The sequence below is a fragment of the Pan paniscus genome, chromosome 11 (assembly GCF_029289425.2).
Source record: "Pan paniscus chromosome 11, NHGRI_mPanPan1-v2.0_pri, whole genome shotgun sequence".
NCBI classification, from domain to species: Eukaryota; Metazoa; Chordata; class Mammalia; order Primates; family Hominidae; genus Pan; species Pan paniscus.
Window position 1 is genome coordinate 86,564,709 of NC_073260.2, and position 18,929 is coordinate 86,583,637.

Here is an 18,929-nt window from a genome sequence, read left to right on the forward strand (position 1 = left end):
TTAACATTGCAGAGAAGGTCTCTTTTGACTTCCCCTAAGCACCCCATTCCAAGTCCTTCCCTCCTTCCCAAAGAGGGGTCAGTTTGGAGTGTGCATCTCCCAGACCCTTTCTTTAACTTAATAGAGATACAGGTTTCTGTTTTGTTTTTCATTAAGTAGGTATGATGTTGTAGTTATCATTCTACAGCTTGCTTGCTTTCCATTCAGAGCTATGTCATGGAGCGCTGTGCCAGCTCACACAGAGCAACTGCTTTATTTTATTTTATTTTTTCAGCCTGCTGCATAATGTTACATCGTATGGAACTAGCACAGTTTATTTAGCGATTCCTCTATTGATGGATGCAGTAGTTTCGGGTGGTTTCTCATGATTACTTCAGGCAGCATCCTTGCCCATGGACCCTTATGCACATTTGGGAATAAATACTGAGAAGTAAAATTGCTGGGTCAAACTTGGGGCATTTGGGGATTTTAATGGATTCTGCCCAAAGTTACCCTTGTAAGTGTCTCCACCCAAGTGCATTTCCACTGAAAGCATGTGGAGAGGACCCAATTCTGCTCACAAGTGCAGCTGTCCCACAAAAGCAACTAAAACTCTCACCAGTCCGTAGGGAAGTGTGGCCAAGGGGCAACACCCACCTTCCTCTAGTCCTTTCCTTTGGGATGAACAGCTGCAGACTACTTCCTATCACAAAGTGAAGTTCCTAAGATAAAAACACAGGGGCCCCAGCAGTGTGCGTTCCAGAGAGGAGGCATGGAGAGGCCATCCCCAGGCCACTGCTGGTTTGCTAGGTGACTGACAATGCCCTGCAGTGGGCCCTGTGGAAAACAAGGGGAGGTCAGAGCAGGTCTCCAGGAGGACAAACCTGTGGAAGCCCTGTAGGGGCTTTGGGCTGACCTGGGGTCTGTAGTTTTGTCTGAAAGCAAGAAAGGTGCTTGCCTGGGGTTTAGCACTCATCCCAAGAGGCCGAGCAAATAAAAGATGACGTGGCTCACTGGCTAAGCAGCCGCACTCTACAGCCTTTTTTTCTGCTACTGCTCAGCTCTGCCTCTGTGGCTGCCAGGTCTCTGCCAATCTGAGACTAAAAGGAAAGCTTCTTGTGGACCCAGGTGGCCTGGCCTGCAGAGGAGTCCCGGCTGGCTCCCTTTTGGTTGAATTGTTCAATTAGATATACAGGAGTTGTCCACTAACTGGGAAGTTTTAAAGCAAAGCAAAAGCAATCCCGTCAGAAATCCAATCTCACATCTGGAGAAAACTCATTCTCTTTCTTTTAGCTCAAAAAAGCAGCACGCTTCACACAAACCTTCTGCCTGGCCATCTGGACTGGCGGTGAGCCCCAGGCAGCTTGGACAGTGGTCACACTGCCCAGTCCTGATGGCTGGGGCCCATGGTACTTCACAGGGCACTCTGGTTGACTGCCTGCTCAACTCTCCTAACACCTGGTTGAATTTTTATTCCCAAAACTAGGACATCATTTTGCAAAAGATCAGACAGTTCAGTGTAGTGTTTGCCAAGTTTCAGGTTGCTCAAACCTCAAATTTCTTTCCCTCCACCAACCTCACTTTGAAGTTCAAAAGCAAATTGATTAAATATACATTTTAGGAACTTTCCAATTTGCTTCTTAAACTAACAGAATTCTAGACTTTTTTTTTTTTTTTTTCAATGGAAGGATTTTCAGCTGTCAGCAGGTATAACTGGAACCATATGTCAGCAGAGACCAGGGGCTTTTCCTGGTTTTAGGATTTGTACATTCTTATTGAAACGGAAGTAAGTGGAGCAGGCAGCCGCAGCTCCATGACAGCCTGAGCTCAGATCTCATTTTAATTAGAAAATATAGGTAGCACTTGCTGAATCACAGTCCTTCCAGAACTCCTGTCCCAGGGCAAACAAAGATTTGGTTTATATCCTGCAAACCTCTGTGTTTGCAAATTACAGAGCACTTCTGAGAGCTGGAATGGCGATTTCTAGATTACTATGGAGACTGCAACCCAACTGCCTCTCCCACCCCGCCAGCAAATCCCCCCCAAATGATTTTGTTTTCCAGGGGAGACATTTTTTCCCTTCCTTATTGCAAAATAGATGGAGCATGTTCATGTTGAAGAGAGACAGTGAGGAAATCTGGGACAAGAGAAATAAGATTAGATGTCATCCACAGCAGCAACTCATTTTCTCCATTTGGATGTCTGGCCCCTTGAACTCTGAGACACAAAACCCTGCACCTGACCAGCATCTGAACTGTTCCGTTTGACAGCAGTTTATGTGTATAATTTTCTCCCTAATGTATTCTGCAAATGGTAGAGTAGAAATAGCAAATGAAAGACATTGCAAGGCCTAGCTCTCTCCCACCCCTTCTTTCCCCGGCCTGGTGTCATTTGAGCTCAGTGAGTCTCAAGAAAGGCTGCCATTACAATGTCAGCATCTGGAAGCCACCCCTACTGGGTCCCCACTGGGACTCAGAGCCTGAGCCACAGCCACGGAGAAAGCGGTGGAGTAGTGGCAGCGGGAGCCATAGATGCTCCAGTGCTGGGCACTCTGGGCTTCGGTCTTCACTGATGAGCTTCTCTTGTTTGGGGAGCAGTGACCGCTGTGTGCTAAACCTCCCGTTGGCCTCCAGCCACTTACCAGGGACAGAGCTGCCGCCTGCTGTCCCTTTCCGGGCATCACATTCCTGGCAGCTGGCGGTCACTTGCTCATCCTGCCAGGACGGCTGCCACAAGCTGCCATTTACCAGGCAGACAAAGGGGGATTTTCCCTTCCCCTGAGTTTGCAGGCCCCTCAAATGCCTTACATTCCAGGAGCTGAGAGAGAGAGCAGGCTCCTGTGGTTTCTAATTAAACCCACAATTTAAATAACAATTCATGTAACCCCAAGGGTTGAGAGGAACGCTAACCTGCCCCCTCCCAAGAGAAGCAGCCGGGTGGCACTGGCTGAGGAGCTGAGGGCTTGGTCTTTGCCAGAAATGTGACCAAAAAGGGCAAGAGGGAAGTCCCAGGGCAAGTTTATGATGAAGCGGGGCTAAGCAGGAGGGGCGTGGATTCGGTGGGTTCTGTGCCTCTCCTAAAGGTTAGGAAGTAAAAAGAGGGAGGAACACTTGCCATGTTTAATTGGAGCCTGCAATCGAGAATTTTTACTCTTCTCCAGGGAAAACGTGGAACGGTGGTCTCTGAAGTGTTAGAATCCCAGATACTCAGGTTCTCATGGGAGTGCCCCCCACCCCCAGGTGACTCACTCTTTGTCTGTGAGTTGGAGAATTTTTCTCTGGGGAGAAGAGGCAGGGGCTGTGTTCTGGACTACAGACAAGTGGGGAGCTCAGGCAGGGCCCTGGGAGGCAGAAGATCTGGCCAAGCCTCTGCTCACACTGGACCTCAGTTTACCCATGTGTTGTCGAGGGGTCTTTGGGTTTGTTGCTTTCAGGTCCTTACTGGCCCTGGCTGTCTGTCGATCCTTGAGCTGCTTTTGTGTTTTTATTTGGTCTGTCTGGGGCCACAGTGATCTTTGTATGTAGTTGATCTCACCAAATTGTTCTCTGATGACCCAAGGCGTGGTTATGTTCCAGGTCTGGGGAAATGGAACGCCGAGCTAATTATCTCTAGACAAACTCTTCTGTGCCTCAGCCAGCACCAGGAGCATGTCAGCATTTCTAGGCTTTCTGTGATCTCGTTTCCAACTTTTCCTCCACTTCCATTCCGTTAAACCGAGCAACTCACATTCCCTGAGGATGCCCTCCAGGTTCTCGCCTCCATGCTTAGTGTGCATTGTTACCTTCACCAGATGCCCTTCTGTTCTCACCTCACTGTGCCTGGAGCCAGCCAGGCATGCACGAGCTCAGAGGGCTCTTCATCGCAGTGGAGCCCTGCCAGTATGGGTCCCATTCGTTACCCCTGTGAGACGTGGAGCTCCCTGAGTCCGGGCGCCGGCTTTGGTTCCTGCCTCCCCTGCCTCTCCTTGCTCATCTAGCTGAGGCCCAAAGCCTAGCTGTGAAGAGATGTGAAACAAAAAAGCCAAAGGTGGACTCACACCTGCCATCTTCCTCCCTGCAGGTGACCATAGCCGATGACTACTCAGATCCCTTTGATGCCAAGAATGATCTCAAGAGCAAAGCAGGAAAGGGGGAGAGTGCTGGCTACATGGAGCCCTATGAGGCACAGAGGATCATGACAGGTAAGTGGAGCTGAAGCGCAGGGGCTCACAGCTGGGGTTGTAGGGGTAGAAAGGGAGTGAGGGCACTGCCGGGTGGTCCCCAACCAGCCTCACTGGGGGCATGGTGTGTGCTTTCAAGTTGGTAGGTGGGAGCAATGCTGTATTAAGTCTTCCCCACAGTTTACCTGCTTATGTTTCACCTATATTAGGAAAAAAACTGGCCGGGCACCATGAGAGTCCAAATACAAGGATATCACGTGCAGTTAACCAAAGGTAGGGGCCAAGAAGTAAGTGGGGAGAGGAGGGAGAAAAAGTAGTTCTATCAGAAATTTCTGAGTGAAGAAAGATAGCATTTGAGACATAAAACTTTACTTAGAGCTTCCTAGTAGGCAGGGCAAAAAGGGAAGCAGGCTGGGTCACCTGGCTTTCGTTGCTTAGTAGAAGAGAGCTGGCCAGATTACTAGTAGAGACAAAATTATTTCTGGCCGCATCCCGAGAAATCTTTGTTTTGGAGCTGGAAGCAGCATAAATAACCCTGGTCTACATGACAGGTTTACAGGAAGCATGGAGACATTCCCCCAGTGGCTGTTTTCCTGTTGGCCCTTGATGACAAAACCTTGTCAAAGCAATTGTGTGGAGTCAAGAAGAATGTGGCTGGGTATGCAGCATCCTGGGGGCCTGTTTTAGCCAGGATAATACAACACTTGGAGCATCTTTAAGAAGTGAAGGGTTAGCAGACATCAGTCATCTTGTAGGCAGGATTAGGGGGAGGTCACAAGCAAAAGGGAAACCCCTGTTGTGGCTTCTCCTGGTTCAAGAGGGCAGGCCAGACACTGAAGAGCAGCTGTATAGGCTGCCCCTGTGACCCCACACAGGCAGGGCCATGGGCAGGGGCACATCAGCACATTGTGCTGCAGGGTGCAGGAGAGTGGCTGGGAGCAAGTTTGGGGCTGCCCGGGCTTTGGAGGCCTATCAAATTGGTACCCTGTGTATCTGGACACTTGGGATACAGATACCTCTTTCTGTGGCCCTCTTATTGTTTGTCTGGTTTTTGTTTGTTTTTTTGCATTCCTGTCTTTGAGCACCTTCTCCTGATTCCTTCTTGAATTAGGAGAAAGAAGGGAGAGGAAGCGGCATTTACTGAGCACTTAGCGTGTGCCGGGTCCATGTCCAGCGTCAGCTTATAGGGCTGTGTAGCCGTGCAAGTTGATTGTTGAAGGATCTGGGTGCACCTTCTAGGCTCTGCCTTTGCTGTTCTCTGCCTCCTGCTCCTCCTGTTCATGGAAGGAGATTCTCTGACCACCAGTGTGGCCTCCAGAACACTTAGCCACTTTGTGAGGGCCAGGGCAGAGAGCAGTGGACCAGAGGGACTTAGGTCCAGACTTCTGGAGCGTCCCTCTCATGCTCACTCCCATCTTTCTAATCTCCTCTGGCAAAGCAGCCTCAGTGGGCAACAAGAGGCCAAGAGTTGAGCTTGTGTTTGGATCTGGGGTCCTGAGGGAAGGCAGCCTGCTGTCCTCCAGTGGCTCAGGGAAGCAGGCTGGCTGGGGGAGTCCTCACCACAGATGTGATGCATGCCTGGGCCCTGCGACAACCACAGCCAGTGCATGCCCTCACCTCCATCAGGCTTGGTGAGACACCAGCTCTGTGGAAGCCCCAGGACCAGCTCCAGCCCTTGGGCTGTGGCCTGCGGCCTGCACCTCCCTGCAGCTCTGTCAGTCTTGCATTCATCAGGCGTTGGCTCCGGTTTAAAGGAGCAGTGGTTACAGGAGCGACTTTGGGTCATGTTCAGAATGTCAGGGTGGGGAGGGATCATTGAGGTCATCTAAACCTAACAGCCTCATTTTACAGATTGGGAAACTGAGGTTGGGGCGGGGGGGACAGAGACTTGCTTGAGGACGCACAGTGAATTGATGGCAGAGTACAAAGTATGGCCTGCGCTTTGCAAACTTTGGGGTGGGGTACTGAAGGAAGTGTAGTGTTTGCATCAGATGCTGGGGCACCTAGACATGAGGAAATGGCAGGAGCCCCTGCCAGGGACCAGACTCCATGCTGGGCACTTTGACATATACCCTCATTAAGCCTCATTATGTTTCTTCATCATGAGGCTGAGGGAAACTGAGAGGTTCGGCTCCTTTCCTGGAGTCGCACCAATAGAAGTAAGTGGCTTGCCCTGAGTGCAGAACATGGGACAGGGCCTGAGGTCCCATGGAGCCACAGGCAGGATGTTGTTATAGGAGTCCACACTCGGGAATGGAAGGGGGATGGGAGAGGGCATCTGCTGGGAGCCCCAGTCTCATGGAGGGTTTGCCCCTGCCTGGTGCCTTAGGAATGGAGCCGGAGTCCCCTACTGGGTGCTGCTGAAGACCTCAAAGGTGAGTAGTTGTTCATCTGGCTAGAAATGACCTGAGGAACTTCGGCTTTTTTTGAGACAGGGTCTTCCTCTGTTGCCCAGGCTGGAGTACAGTGGCATAATCTTGGCTCACTGCAACCTTCGTCTCCCAGGCTCAAGCAGTCCTCCTGCCTCAGCCTCCTGAGTAGTTGAGACCATAGGCACGTGCCACTGTGCCAGGCTAATTTTCTTGTAGTTTTAGTAGAGACGGGGTCTCACTGTGTCATCTAGGCTGGTCTGGACTGAAGCAATCCTCCCACCATGGCCTCCTAAGTGCTAGGATTGCAGGCATGAGCCACTGCACCGACTTTGCCTTTTAAATGAGGGTACACCCCATGGGGTTAGGTCCAAGGCAGGGCAATTTGATTGAGGCAGTTTGATTTAGAACCTCTTAAAGACCTCATGCCATTCTCTTTCCAAAGAAGCATTCTAGCATATGCTGCTCTGTGTTTGCATCCTAGCTTGGCAGCTGTGCCCTAGTTTACCCACAATTCTTATTTTTAAGAATATAGGTTATTAAAAGGGGTGTTTTCTGTTTGTAACGATCCTTGCTGAAGCTCCCTTTGACTCAAAATTATTTGTGTGTAATTCTTTGTGGCGTCACCCCAGTGATTGATGGCAGGGCTGCATGTGGGTGGGATGAGCCATCAGTGCATAGATGCTCCGGGAGGCTTGCAGAGCTGACGTGAAGCTTTTCGAAGGGGAGATGGTGGGGGAAGAGAGAGTGGTGCTGGTGATGGCAGTGGAGTGGGAGTGGCATGGAAAAAGTTTAACCTTTTCTAATGATCCTTTTTGGATGATATTACATTTTATGTGTATGTGAGCGTGTAACTTGTAGTTACAGGGCATCATCTTGAATAAGTAAGCATAACGCTGACAAGAAGGCTGTGCCCTCCGTGTGCCGCAGGTGGCGTACCTGTACAGGAGGAGCGTGGGCTGGAGTCAAGCAGATATGGGATGGTCACTTGCCACCTGAATGACCCAGGGACCTCGGTTTTCCCCTGCAAAGCAGTAGCCTCAGAGCAGGCAGTCATTAGTGCTTCTAGCCGCTTTGGGCTGCTAACTGGCTGTGCGACGATGGGCAGCACGTTGTATGCCCCCATATTTACTTACATATGGAATGAGGGGCCGGTGATAACAACAACGGGGAGGCAGCTGGTAAGCTGTCTAGTACTTGCTTACAGCACTTGATGTCAGTTCTTAACTGGGTCCTCACCATTACCCTTTGGAGTATAGGCTGCCCACTTGACTAATGGAGAAACCAAGGCACAGAGAGGTTAAAAAACTAGCCCAAGACGTCCCAGCTGGTAAGTCAGTTGTGGGGCTCACTTCCTAGCCTGTTTGAACCATCATGTGGAGCATTCTTTCCAGGGCCTCTCCAGCCTTGGTGCACTGCAGTTTGGTTTTCAGATTCCCCAGCATAGCCGTCTTGGGCAGTGATTCACTGACGAGGCTTTGTCCTCTGTGTCCCTTGGCTCCATGCAGCAGGTGGTGGGGAGATTGGCCCAGCCCTGTGGACTACAGCTAGGATGGAAGGCGTGAGGAAGTGTGCCTGTTTCTCCCAGGGGCTCCTCTCACCCCTGCCCTCTAAATGCCTCAGCTTATCCTCTCCACAGGCTCCAGTTTGTGTCACCGGCAGGAGGTATGTTCTGCTTCCAAGATGGATGCTCAGCCCTTCACAAACCTCCGAGCCCAATTGTCTGGGCCTCACTTGCCATCCCCATCGCCTCTCTCACCCCAGCAGCATCTCTGGGGGTGTCTCCTTAAACCCTGCAGCTCTATGGAGCCTAGTTGGAGAACTAGTGACCTGGTCCAAGCTTTCTTTTTTATAGATAGGGAAACTGAGGCTCAAAAAAGTTATAATCCTTTTGAGATTTTTTTTAAAACCCACTGATTAAATGTGAAGCTGTCTTGTAAACCAGTGAACTGCCTATCCCCAGAGGTATCAGAGCAGAGGCAAGACAGCCAGCATTGGGCAGTGACATGAAAGGGAGTTGAGTCTCAGATGGGTGGCTGGCTCAAGCGACTTCTGAGGTCTGCATTAACCCTGAGCTCCCAGGATGCCATGTTTCACTGTGATCTGCGTTTTAAGCAGAGTGACTCACTAGTCACCCAGGACCAGCCCCACAAAGACAGCACCTGAGACCAACTGAATAGGAGGGATCTGGGTAGGGCTGGCAGCTTCCTTTCTCAGTGCTGGCCTGGCTAATTGTTCAGTCCTATTTCCCCTTTTCATCTTCCTTGACTCGTCTCTCAAGATCAAATTCTGGTCTTGGCCTTTTCTATGCCCTGCTGCCCATCTGGGCCTCAGTTTCCTTGTGTACAATTTAAAGAGAAAGTACCAGAGCGTTTCTGGGTTTCCTTCATGCCCCATCATCTCTGTATTTGGAATCCCCAGGCCAAGCCTCCTGTTGAGGCAGTGATCAGGCAGCTAGCTTCACAGCCCCTTCTTTCCCTCTTCCCCAGGTCTTGATCCCAGGCTTAAGGTCCCCGGATGCATGAAATCCTGCTGATGCAGCAGGAAGGGCGCTGGACACTGATCAGGCTGACTTGGGTGCCTGGATGGGTCAGGGTGCCTAGCCCACTGAGGGCCGTGGTGTCATGGTAAAATAGGGCCTGTGATCCTGATGCCCATGTGGAAAACAAACTTTGCACATGTGCATAAGATTGTTGTTATTAGAGGACAGAGGGCCTGTTTGTCCTTCCTGTGGAATGCTGTGCTGTTGAATTCTCTAGTTATTCCCTGTAGGATCACCTACCCACCTGGAAGTAGGTTGCACCCTTGCCAGTGCTGGAGCAGGTGGTCCCTGGGCCCTCTGCAGTGCACTCGGTCATTGCAGGGGCTCCAGGCCGGGCTGTGTTGGAGACTGGACCAAATAACCTGGGCAGATACTGCCACTGCCCTCCAGGAACATCCACAAAGCAGATAGGCATGGACCTGGAGTGGTCAGTGGTGGGTGCACTGAGATGAGCATGTGGCTATCCAGGAGTTCAGAGGAGGGAACAAGGGCTTCCAATTTGGGTGATCCAAGTAGAGTGGGTTGTGGGAGGTGGCAGTGATGAGAACTGAGTCAGGCATCCCAGGCCGAGGGAAAAGCTTGAGAAAAGCATAGAGGTGGGCCCTTGTTGCTAGAGACGAGTGGCTGGAGATGAGGCTTTTGATAGGATAATGATAGGAAAATCTCATGGGGCAAGAGCATGTAGAGACTGACTGGGATCTGGAAGCCCAAGTTAACCTAAAGGCACAGCGTGTTTTTGTGCCTGAGATCGTCTCTTCACTGGCCTTCAGCCCTAGGAAGTCTCAGAGGTACCCAAGGAGTTATGGTGGCATGGATGACAGTCATTAGCTTTTGCAAAGGGCCTCCCTGTGTGCCAGGCACTGCTCCAAGTACTTTCCAGGGATTAGCTCACTTAATCCTCGCTTATGAGGTATAGGGATGTTCATCATCCCCATTTTACAGAGGAGAATACTGAGCCTCAGATTAAATAAGCAGCAGAAACAGAACCAAGAAGCACCTTCTGGAGCCCTCGCTTACAACTAAAACACTCTCACATCTGTCCTGTGTTCCCCAGAGAGTCTGAGGAATAATTGGAAAATTTAGTTACTTAGGCCGCCTTTTTAGATGTTACTAACCCTTCCTCTGGCATCCTTTATAAAACTGTTCAAAGTGTCATCTCACAGGATGAATCTTTAAGCATTAATTGAAAGCATTTTCACATAATTTTTAATATGTAAGCAATTACACATTAAAAAGTCCTTAGCATGTTTTTATTATTAAATCAACTTTATAGCCTAATAAGAGGAAATTAAAGTCATTTCACACAGAGCCCCCCTGCTTTGACGTGGCTGTTTTCCTTGCTTACAACTGGCCTTCTGCCCTTTTTAACTGTGTGCTAGTAGGCACCGTCCAGATGAAGCCAGTCACTGATTTTAAAGGCAAGAGGGGATTTTTTTTGTATTTTCTCATCCTCTGGCGTGGCCTCTTCTAGTGGCAACATGCTCTCTGGGAGAATCATGGGGTTTATCATGTTAAAGACGATGTTCCAATTGTGGCCTCTGTGTTTCAGGAGAAAGGAGGCAGGAAGTACAGGTTCTAGCCTTGGCTCTGCCCCTGGCTCTGCCCGTGGGCAGGTTGCTTCTCTTCTCTGGGCTTCAGTTCCCTCATCTCTAAAATCAGATTCTGCCTCCTTCACTGGGTGTCAAGAGGATTCTTAGAGGTCATGGGTCTGGAATGACTTCATAAACCCTTTGGTTACCCGCCTCTGCGGTCACACTGGGCTTCTCCAGCTGCCCTTGTCAGGCCTGGTTCTAACAGTCCTGAGGGTCCTGCCCCACCCCCAGCCCACCTCCATGTGGCATCAGCCTCAGCCCCTCCCAAAAGCATGCATGCTGCTGTCTCTGCTCTCAGGACAGACAGGACACCATTCTGGACAGCCAGCTCTAGAGGCCCTTCCTAGGGCTCCTGTTCTCTCATTCTGGAATGAACTCTCCCGGAGACCGGCAAATGCTTCTCAGAAAAAGGAGCCTGTGAGTCTTGCTTGGGTGTCAGAGAAGCTGCCTCTGGCCACCCTGCCTGAGACTTCAGCCTTCCTCTCATATTTGCCGTCAGCCCTGACCCCTGGTTCCAGGCAGCACTGTTCCCCTGAGCTGGGAAAGCAAAGGGCCTTCTGTCTGGGTCCTGAGTCCAGGCCATTCCCAGCCCCAGCTCTGCAGTGCCGTGGACTCTGCTCCCAGGATGTCCACACACTTGCCTCCCTGCACAGCTCTGCTCCCCAAAGCCTGTACCCTGAGCCCCCTCACTTCCTTCTGTCCTGCTGCCTCTCACCCTCTCCAGGCCTCAAGCTCCTCCCTGGCCTGCCCTCCCCACCAAGACACCACAGGCTTCAGCCTGTCCTGGTGGTCACAGCTCTCCCCCAGCTGGATGATGGCAGGATGGAACTGTTCTTGAGGAGCAGTGCTTCTGGCCCCATATAGGCTTCCTGCCCGAGGCCCAGAGAGGGTTGTGCACTAGCCAAGTTTACACAGCAGCAAGCCACAGGGTGAGTCTCCTGACTTCCATCCTGGAGCTCCTGGGCCTTATTTTGAAATGTTGTGAAATCTGTTGTCAATCCTCCTGCCTGGCAGGTAGCAGGCTTGGTCATAGACTGTGCAGAGTTCCCTGGCTGGTCTGTCATTTACCAGAATGACTTACCTACCGGACAGGAAGGAGATCATCAAGTGTAAATAGATTTCATATTAGTCACCTGATGACTTTCCTATTCTTAAGAAACAGCAGGGCTCACACACCCAGCCCAGTGGTGCTCACCCGCAGAGCTGTGGGCGGGGAGAGAAGTGGGAAGCCTGGGTTTCCATGGCGACCAGCGGGCCCACTCTAGGAGCCACTTCCTATTCTCTCACCCCGGCTCCCCTCTTGTCTTTGACCCCTGACACTGAGCACGTTCAGGTTTTCAGGAAAGTTGCAGCAGGCCTGGAATAGGCCAAGGAGAGCAGACAGTCATTGATAGCACCCCCGCTGTGGGCTGAGGGTCCTTGCCCTCCAGGTGCTCCTGTCACATGGGGAAGGTGGACGGGGGCCCAGAGAACACTTGATGTCTGTAGTATAAAACAAACTAAGAAAAATTACACTGGAGAGAGAAATCTGGTCTTGGAGAACACAGAAGAAGGAGTGGTACAGCCTCTGGGACCAAAGTGTGCTGCACAAAGAGGGCAGCATCCCAGCAAAGCCACGCTTGAGGTCCTGACTCAAAATGACCTTCTCAGGGAGGCCTTCTGGCCACTTATCTTACATTTCCACCCCTCCCCCACCTCTCTGATGTTGTTCCTTAACACTTGTCATTATTTAGCATATTACATACTTTTTTTACATTTTCCTTGTTTGTTGTCTGTCTCACCGCTGAGATGTGGCCTTCACAAGGGCAGAGATATAGGTTTTGTTCCCTGTTAGAACCTGAAGTACCTGGTACAAAGTAGGTTGTCAGTAAACACTGGTTGAATGAATGAGTGCATTAATTCACTCCTGGGACCCGGGCTGGTCCACAGAGTCCTGGGTGCCCCTCAGGAGCCCAGGGACCTATCCTCCTCCAAAGAATGCCAGATCTGGAAAGTCTGAGTTTAGCCACTTGCTAGGTGGGCAGGGAGGCTGCCTTGGCGTCAGGGTGGGAGTTGGGTGGGCTTTCTGACCAGTTCTGTCTCCGCAGCTGGCGGACTGCATAGGGATAGCTGATTCTGCCTCTTTTCCTTCCCTCTCTGGGCCGAGAGCTCCGTGAAGGAAGGGACTGGTCCTCACCCATCTTCATTTCTCTTCTGGGCCCAGTAAATATTCACCGATTGAATGAATGAGTATAGAAATGCAAGTCTGTATGGAGAAGAAAGAAAAGGAAACAAACAAACAAATACTCACTATAAGCAGCCTCTCCCATTCTGCTGAGACTTGCTTGCTTGAAGTCACAGGGCCTGGGTCAGGGGAAAAATGCAGTGCATTCATTCATTGACTGGGTGGCTATTTGCGAGCACCTGCCATGTGCTGGCACCGTTCTATGCTCCCGGGTCTATGCATGAACAAAACAAAGTTGTTCTCATGGAGTTAACAGTTGAGTGAGGGACCAAGGTGGCAGTAGCCTACCCATGATTCCCCGAAACTCATTTACTAGATGCTGTGGCTCCGGGTTATCAAGGGCTAGAATTCAGGGGCTTTCTCAAAGTCAGGAGCTGAGTGGAGACTTGTCCCCAGGGCCAGGGCCACCTTCAGTAGGAAGGATGGTCTCAGTGCTGTCTTCTGGGGATAAGGGGGACAGCTGTGGCCCAGTGGCTGGCAGGTGTGTTCCTCTGTCCTTGGCCCCAGTAGAGGAGCGTGGGCCCTGAGGGTTGCCATTGGTTTTCCCCGTGCTGCTGGCACTAAGCCTCATAGATGTGAGGGCCCAGCAAACAGATTGCAGTCCTGCTGAGCATTTGTCAGCGAGGGCTCAGGCCCCTCGGAACACATCCCTAACTCCTTGTCTTTCCTGGCAGCTGTGAGAGAAACGTGCATTTTACCCAAGGTAGAAATACAGGAATAGGAATGTGAAATGGAGGTGTTCACCTCCCCAGGCCTGCCTCAGCCTTGCATTTCAGAATCCCAGAGAGACATTAAAAGATCTGAAAGTGCAGAAACTGATGGAGATACCTGTCCTAAAATAGGCTCAGGGAGACTCAGATTAATCTGCAGCAAAGCTCCTGCATCCTGTACCCACCCAGCTCCCTGCGTGCTGGGCAGGGTGTGGAAACCTTGCGGAAACCCACACTGCAGGGGTGTGGCACGATTAGGAAGTCATTTAGGAAAACAGGCCCGCCTGGGAGTGTGGGATGGAATCTTGCAGCGCCTAGCAAGAGGCAGGGAGACAGGTTCTATGGTTCCAAGGCTATAGCAATCATCTAGGCCAGGTCAGGTGCTGTGGAGTCAGGGTAGGTGTGGTGGAAGGGCCCACCAGCCAGTGGGTGCTGTGTGGAAGGGAGAGGAGAGGGTGGGATGACACCACCAGTGGGGTCCTCTGTTAGTGGGAGGATGGGAAAGTCAGTCACCTGATGGGGCCTGTCCTATCTGAGTAGGGAAGGGAGGTTCCTGGGGAGGAGTCAGAGTTGAGATGTGGTCACCTTTGAGGTGGGAGCAGCCAGCTAGGTGCTTGGGAGAGATTGAATGCATTCATGTGTTAGGGAAGGTGCTGGAGTCAGATCAGAGGAGGGCCCCAAACTATTCCAGGGACCTGGGGGCCACCATGAGAAGTCCTGGCCTGTGTTTCTGGTCTGGGGAGAGGAGTAGTATGCAGGGAGTGGCCAAGGAGACAGCCGGCCACAGTTCCTGCCTTTCAGAAGCCTGAAGGAGGAGATTCTGTGATTTGCCCCACACCCTATTATTTGACTAATTAATTAGTACTCTCCTCTAAGTAGGGCTCAGGCTGGCTTTCTGGAAACTTACAGAGATGACAGAGGTCTGTGTTTAAAGGGTACCTTTTATAGATGATACCAGGACTCTCCCTAAGGCTCCGAGAGGAAGCAGATGAGATGATTTCCATTTTGCAGATGAGAAAGCTGAGTCCTGGTGGCTGACAGGACTTCTGGCCTCTTCTCCCTACAGGGATCACTGCCTGGTGATGCAAGGGAGGGATGCTGAGTAACAGCAGGTCTGAGTCCTCCCTTGGTGGCGGCGGTGTAGCCGGTGCCTCAGGTTTGGTGCTCTTCCCCATCTCCTGGAGAGTCCTGCCTTCTCCCTTTCAGCCAGCTTGGCCCGTTTGCGTTCCTGTGGTTAGTGAGGGCTGGCTGTGGTCCTTTTCCAAAACAGGCAGCTGAGCAGAAGGAAATAAAATGCCACCTCTTCACTCTCCCTTTCAGGGTATAGGCGTGTAATTGTACCTGGCCACCTTAAAGCACCGAAAGAGGGGCCGTCTCCCAAGCCCAAGCCTCAACTTTTGGGCCTCTCTTTTCCTACTGCCCACGTCACCCCATTCTGTCCATATGCCGTCACAGCCCTCACCATGTCCACTGTGATGTATCTGCTAGACTGGGAGCCCCTGGAGGGCAGGATGACAGGACAGGCCGGGGCCAGGGTGTCTTGTGCTCAGACTTTCGGTGCCCTGTGTTTGAGGTTTTGGCCTGGAACTTTCTGGTGAAGAATGTCCCCTCATCCAGAACTTGCTGGTTTTGGTGGAATGATGTGTGCACATGGTGAGTAAACATCCCCCACAAATCTCTCAGCTCCCAGAACTGGGTCTCATGCCTGCTGGGTCAGTTCACCTCTGCCCTGGCCAATGGGGCAGTGCGTATCCTGTCCCTGGCACCTCAGCTGATCTCTCACTTGCTGGCCTGTGGCCATGTTCCCTCCCATCTGCTAAGCCTCGAGTCTCTGCGTGGACGCTGGCACATGCACTCATGTGCCCGTGCCCCCAGCCACACAGCCCTCCGTGAAGCTACCCTCTCTGGCAACTCCTCACCAGGTCGGGGGCCTTCCAAGTCTTCATGCTGCCCTAGTGGGCCTCTCTTGGCCCCTAGGTCCCCCTTCCCCACCCTCTGCCCCTCAGGCTGGGTTCTGGAGTCCTCAACTTCCTGAAGTGAATGGCCTTCATCGTGCCTGCCTTAAGCTCTAGCTCTTGCTGCCCAATTCAGAACACCTCTGGCCTGGTCCCCCCACCTTTGCCAGCACAGCCCTGGGAGGGTGGGCTGGGGGGCGCCCACCTCCTCAGCAGATCTTTATTCACTCAGCTCCACCGCGGCCCTTCCCTTCCGAGTCCCACGCAGCCCCCAGCAGCTCAGGTTCACCTTCCCCAGAAGCCTCTGCATGCTTCAGGCTCCCGACCTGCTGCTTTCCCCAGGTGCCTGTGGCTCAAGGCAGAACCAGGCCAGCTGGCATTCAGTTTTCTGCTCAGGTGGTGTTTATTGAAGCCCTGTGCTCTCATGCCCTTCACAGCATCTCTCCTAAGCCTCCCTAAGGCCCAGGGAGGGAGTGCCTGGGTTGTTTCCATTTGCCAGTGAGAAACCTGGAGCAGAGGCTTCCGCAACAGCTGGGGGCCTGGGAGCACCTCCAGGAACCTGGGAGTTGTGTTCCAAAGCCCAGGCAGGAGCAGGGCAGGCAGTCAATGGGCCGGATGGACCCTGGGCTGAGGGAAGCACATGGGCCTGAGATAGATCCCCCGGGCCAGCTCCTGCCCTCCCCAGTAACAGAAGCAGAGGCCTGGAGCCAGGAGGCCCCCAGCAACAGCCTCACCACCCCACACAATTGGGAACCAGCCGGTGGGCGACAGCATCCTCCCTTCCTTGACCTCTTCTAGGATTTGCTTCCATTTCTGTGCTGTGTCCTTTACCTTACGGAGAACTATTTCTGCTGAGTGAGTCTTTACTGGGGGAAGGGTTAGTGCTGAGCCACTGAGTGGCCTGCTCCAGTGGGCACTGAGGGACATAGTACAGTTGGGACAGTGTCAGAGCTGTGTAAGATAGAGGAGGGGCAGCCAGGCCCCATGCTCCTGTCCTCCCCTTCAGGGTGAAGCTCTGGAGGGTCTTCGTGGAGAATCCATGGAAGCCCTGCTGTTCTGGGCACTGCAGCGAGCACAGGGGCTGGGAGGTGGAGCCCACCTTGGCCCTCCCCTCAGGAGGGCTGTCCACTGGGATGTGGCTTATGACTGCTGTCATGTGTGGGTGTAGAACCCTGCCCTCGTGGGACGGGGAGCCGCGGGGAGGATGTGGCCCATTCTGCTTGGTTAGGGGTGGATGTTGGTTAGGACTGGGTGGGAAGGGTGGTGGAAGCAGTTGCAGCGAGGGGCATGGCCTAGCCCCAGGGTTCAAGGGTGGAGTTGGAAGGAAGTAGAGGCCTCAGCCTAGGACAGAACCCAAGGAGGTCCTGTGTTTAGCTGAAGGGGACTCAGAATTGTGAAAAGCACCCACCTGGGGCAGGTCCCTATGCCTTTGGCTCGCCCATCCCTGCCCCCTTCTCACTCTCATCCCCAGCACAGCCCAGGCTGCCATGCAAAGTGAGCTGTCCTCCAGCTGATCCTCAGAGGAAACTAGACAATATTTTTAATTATTGTCTAATTCACACCCAGAAATTAGGAGGAAGGGCTTGGTCCTTATTAATAGCCCAGCCTGTTTACCCCTAGACTTGAAACTAATTTTCATCTGGACCAAGATTTGTTGTAAATTCCCAAGGCTCCGTACTAATAAAAAGTTTCTGGCTGCCTTTTGGGCCCCAGCCCTATGCCCTGGGCCTGGCTCCCAAATTTGCAGAAATGTGTGATTTCTTGGGGTGAGACAGGGTGGATCTTAAAACTCACGGTCTCCACCCCCGGGAACTTGATGCAGGGTCCTGGAGTCTGCAGGATCTAGTACTGCAGTTAAAATTCACAGTCTGGTTTTAGCTCACTTTTTAACTGAACTGTATGTGATGCTGTTGGAAAAGCTTGAACTCGGGCATTAGAACCTTTCCCCTCTCTGGAAATCTTCTTTCACAGAGAGAATTTTAGAGCCAAGCTAGGTTGGGGGACTAGACAGATGGTGGTGGGGCTAGGGTGAGGAGGGTGTGGGAGGAGGGTTCTCACAACTGTCCCCTGAATGGTGGCCTGAGCTGAAGTCCTAGCCCAGGGCCCCTTCCAGTCACTAGGATGCCTTCTTATGTGGTTCACGTGGTTTGGTAGTGCTCTTTCAAAGCAAGGCCTCCTGCCCTGCCTTCCCCTGTAGGAACCCTGTCCAGGTCGGTCAGGGTTCCTGTCCTCTAGGTCCTCTGCAGGGAGTGATGGCTTTTCCACCTCTCTGTTTAAGCATTTAGGAGGAAAACTTCTTTGTTTCAGGACATGTATGGCTTTGTAGAAATTTCTAATTAATGTTGTCAGATTGTTGGCATTTCTCTAATTTCTTCCAAGACCGTGGCCTTCAGTTATATGTGTGGGGTTATTGCTATCACCATTTATATTTATTTCTCCTTTTGCTGACTACTCATATCTCATTTCATCCTCAGAACAACCCTGGAGGCAGTCCTTGCTATCCTTTTTTTAAGATAGACAAACTGGAAAACCAGAGAATCGAAGTGACCCACCCAGGATCAGCCAGCTGTAGTGCCAGGGCTTGAGCTAGGGTCTCTTTGCTATATCACATCAGTCCCTGTCCCCTTCCCCTCCCTTCCATTAAAAAGAGTCTGTGCTCAGAGCCAGGTCCTGTGAGGTGGGATCAGGGTGGGTGAAAGTCACTCACCACCACTCGTGCTCTCTGGAGCTCATGGGGAGGATGCAAATGGCCTTTTCTCTTCTCTCCTGTTCATCTCCTTTGGGCTGTTATCTACAGAGGTCTCAGCGGGTAAGTGTGGGTGAACTGCCAAGCACTCAAGTCATTGTTCTAACTCCATGGTAGACGCTGGGAGAGAACCTTTCTGCCAGCAAGGATGTGGCCTCCAAGGGAACTAACCCTAACCCTCTGTGGCCAGCCAGTCTCCTCCCACTCCTCAGTGTCCCTGGCACCTGGTCTCACCATGCAGCGAGGCAGGAACGCAGAAGACCTAACTTGGAGAGTATCGAACCCAACCTGCCTGGACATGGCTTCCAGGTCAAAGCGTCCAAAGGGCTTGGCCTGGAGAAGCCATCCTTGGCTGAAGGACAGAACTGGCCAGGCTCTCCCCAGCCCACAAAGAGCCTTGCATGTCTTCCCATTCAGGGTGAGGAAAGGCGTAATTGTGTCTGGACAGAGCCCTGGGTTTGACACTAGCCATGGAGCTGTAATTATCGTCTTTAATTACACGATGGTGCCTTTGCCAGGAAGGTGTGCTTGACGATTATCTCCTCTCCTGACAAGGGTGGTTCCGTCTCCCTTTGTAAGTACTGATGTAAACACACAGGCTCACTTGAGATTTCAGGATTACCAAAGAGCCATTCAGAGTTGCCTACCTAAGG

At 52.0% G+C, this 18,929-nt stretch overlaps 1 protein-coding gene across 9 annotated transcripts in view; it reads left to right on the forward strand.

The window, feature by feature from the left end:
* Window positions 1–18,929, forward strand: part of SHB (SH2 domain containing adaptor protein B) — a 214,599-nt gene that overhangs the window by 49,145 nt on the left and 146,525 nt on the right. For all 9 annotated transcript variants that reach the window (XM_063594385.1, XM_063594378.1, XM_063594380.1 and 6 more), the window contains exon 2: window positions 4,039–4,159. In XM_063594385.1, the coding sequence (XP_063450455.1) occupies window positions 4,039–4,159 (121 nt within the window). The remainder of the gene's footprint in view (window positions 1–4,038; window positions 4,160–18,929) is intronic.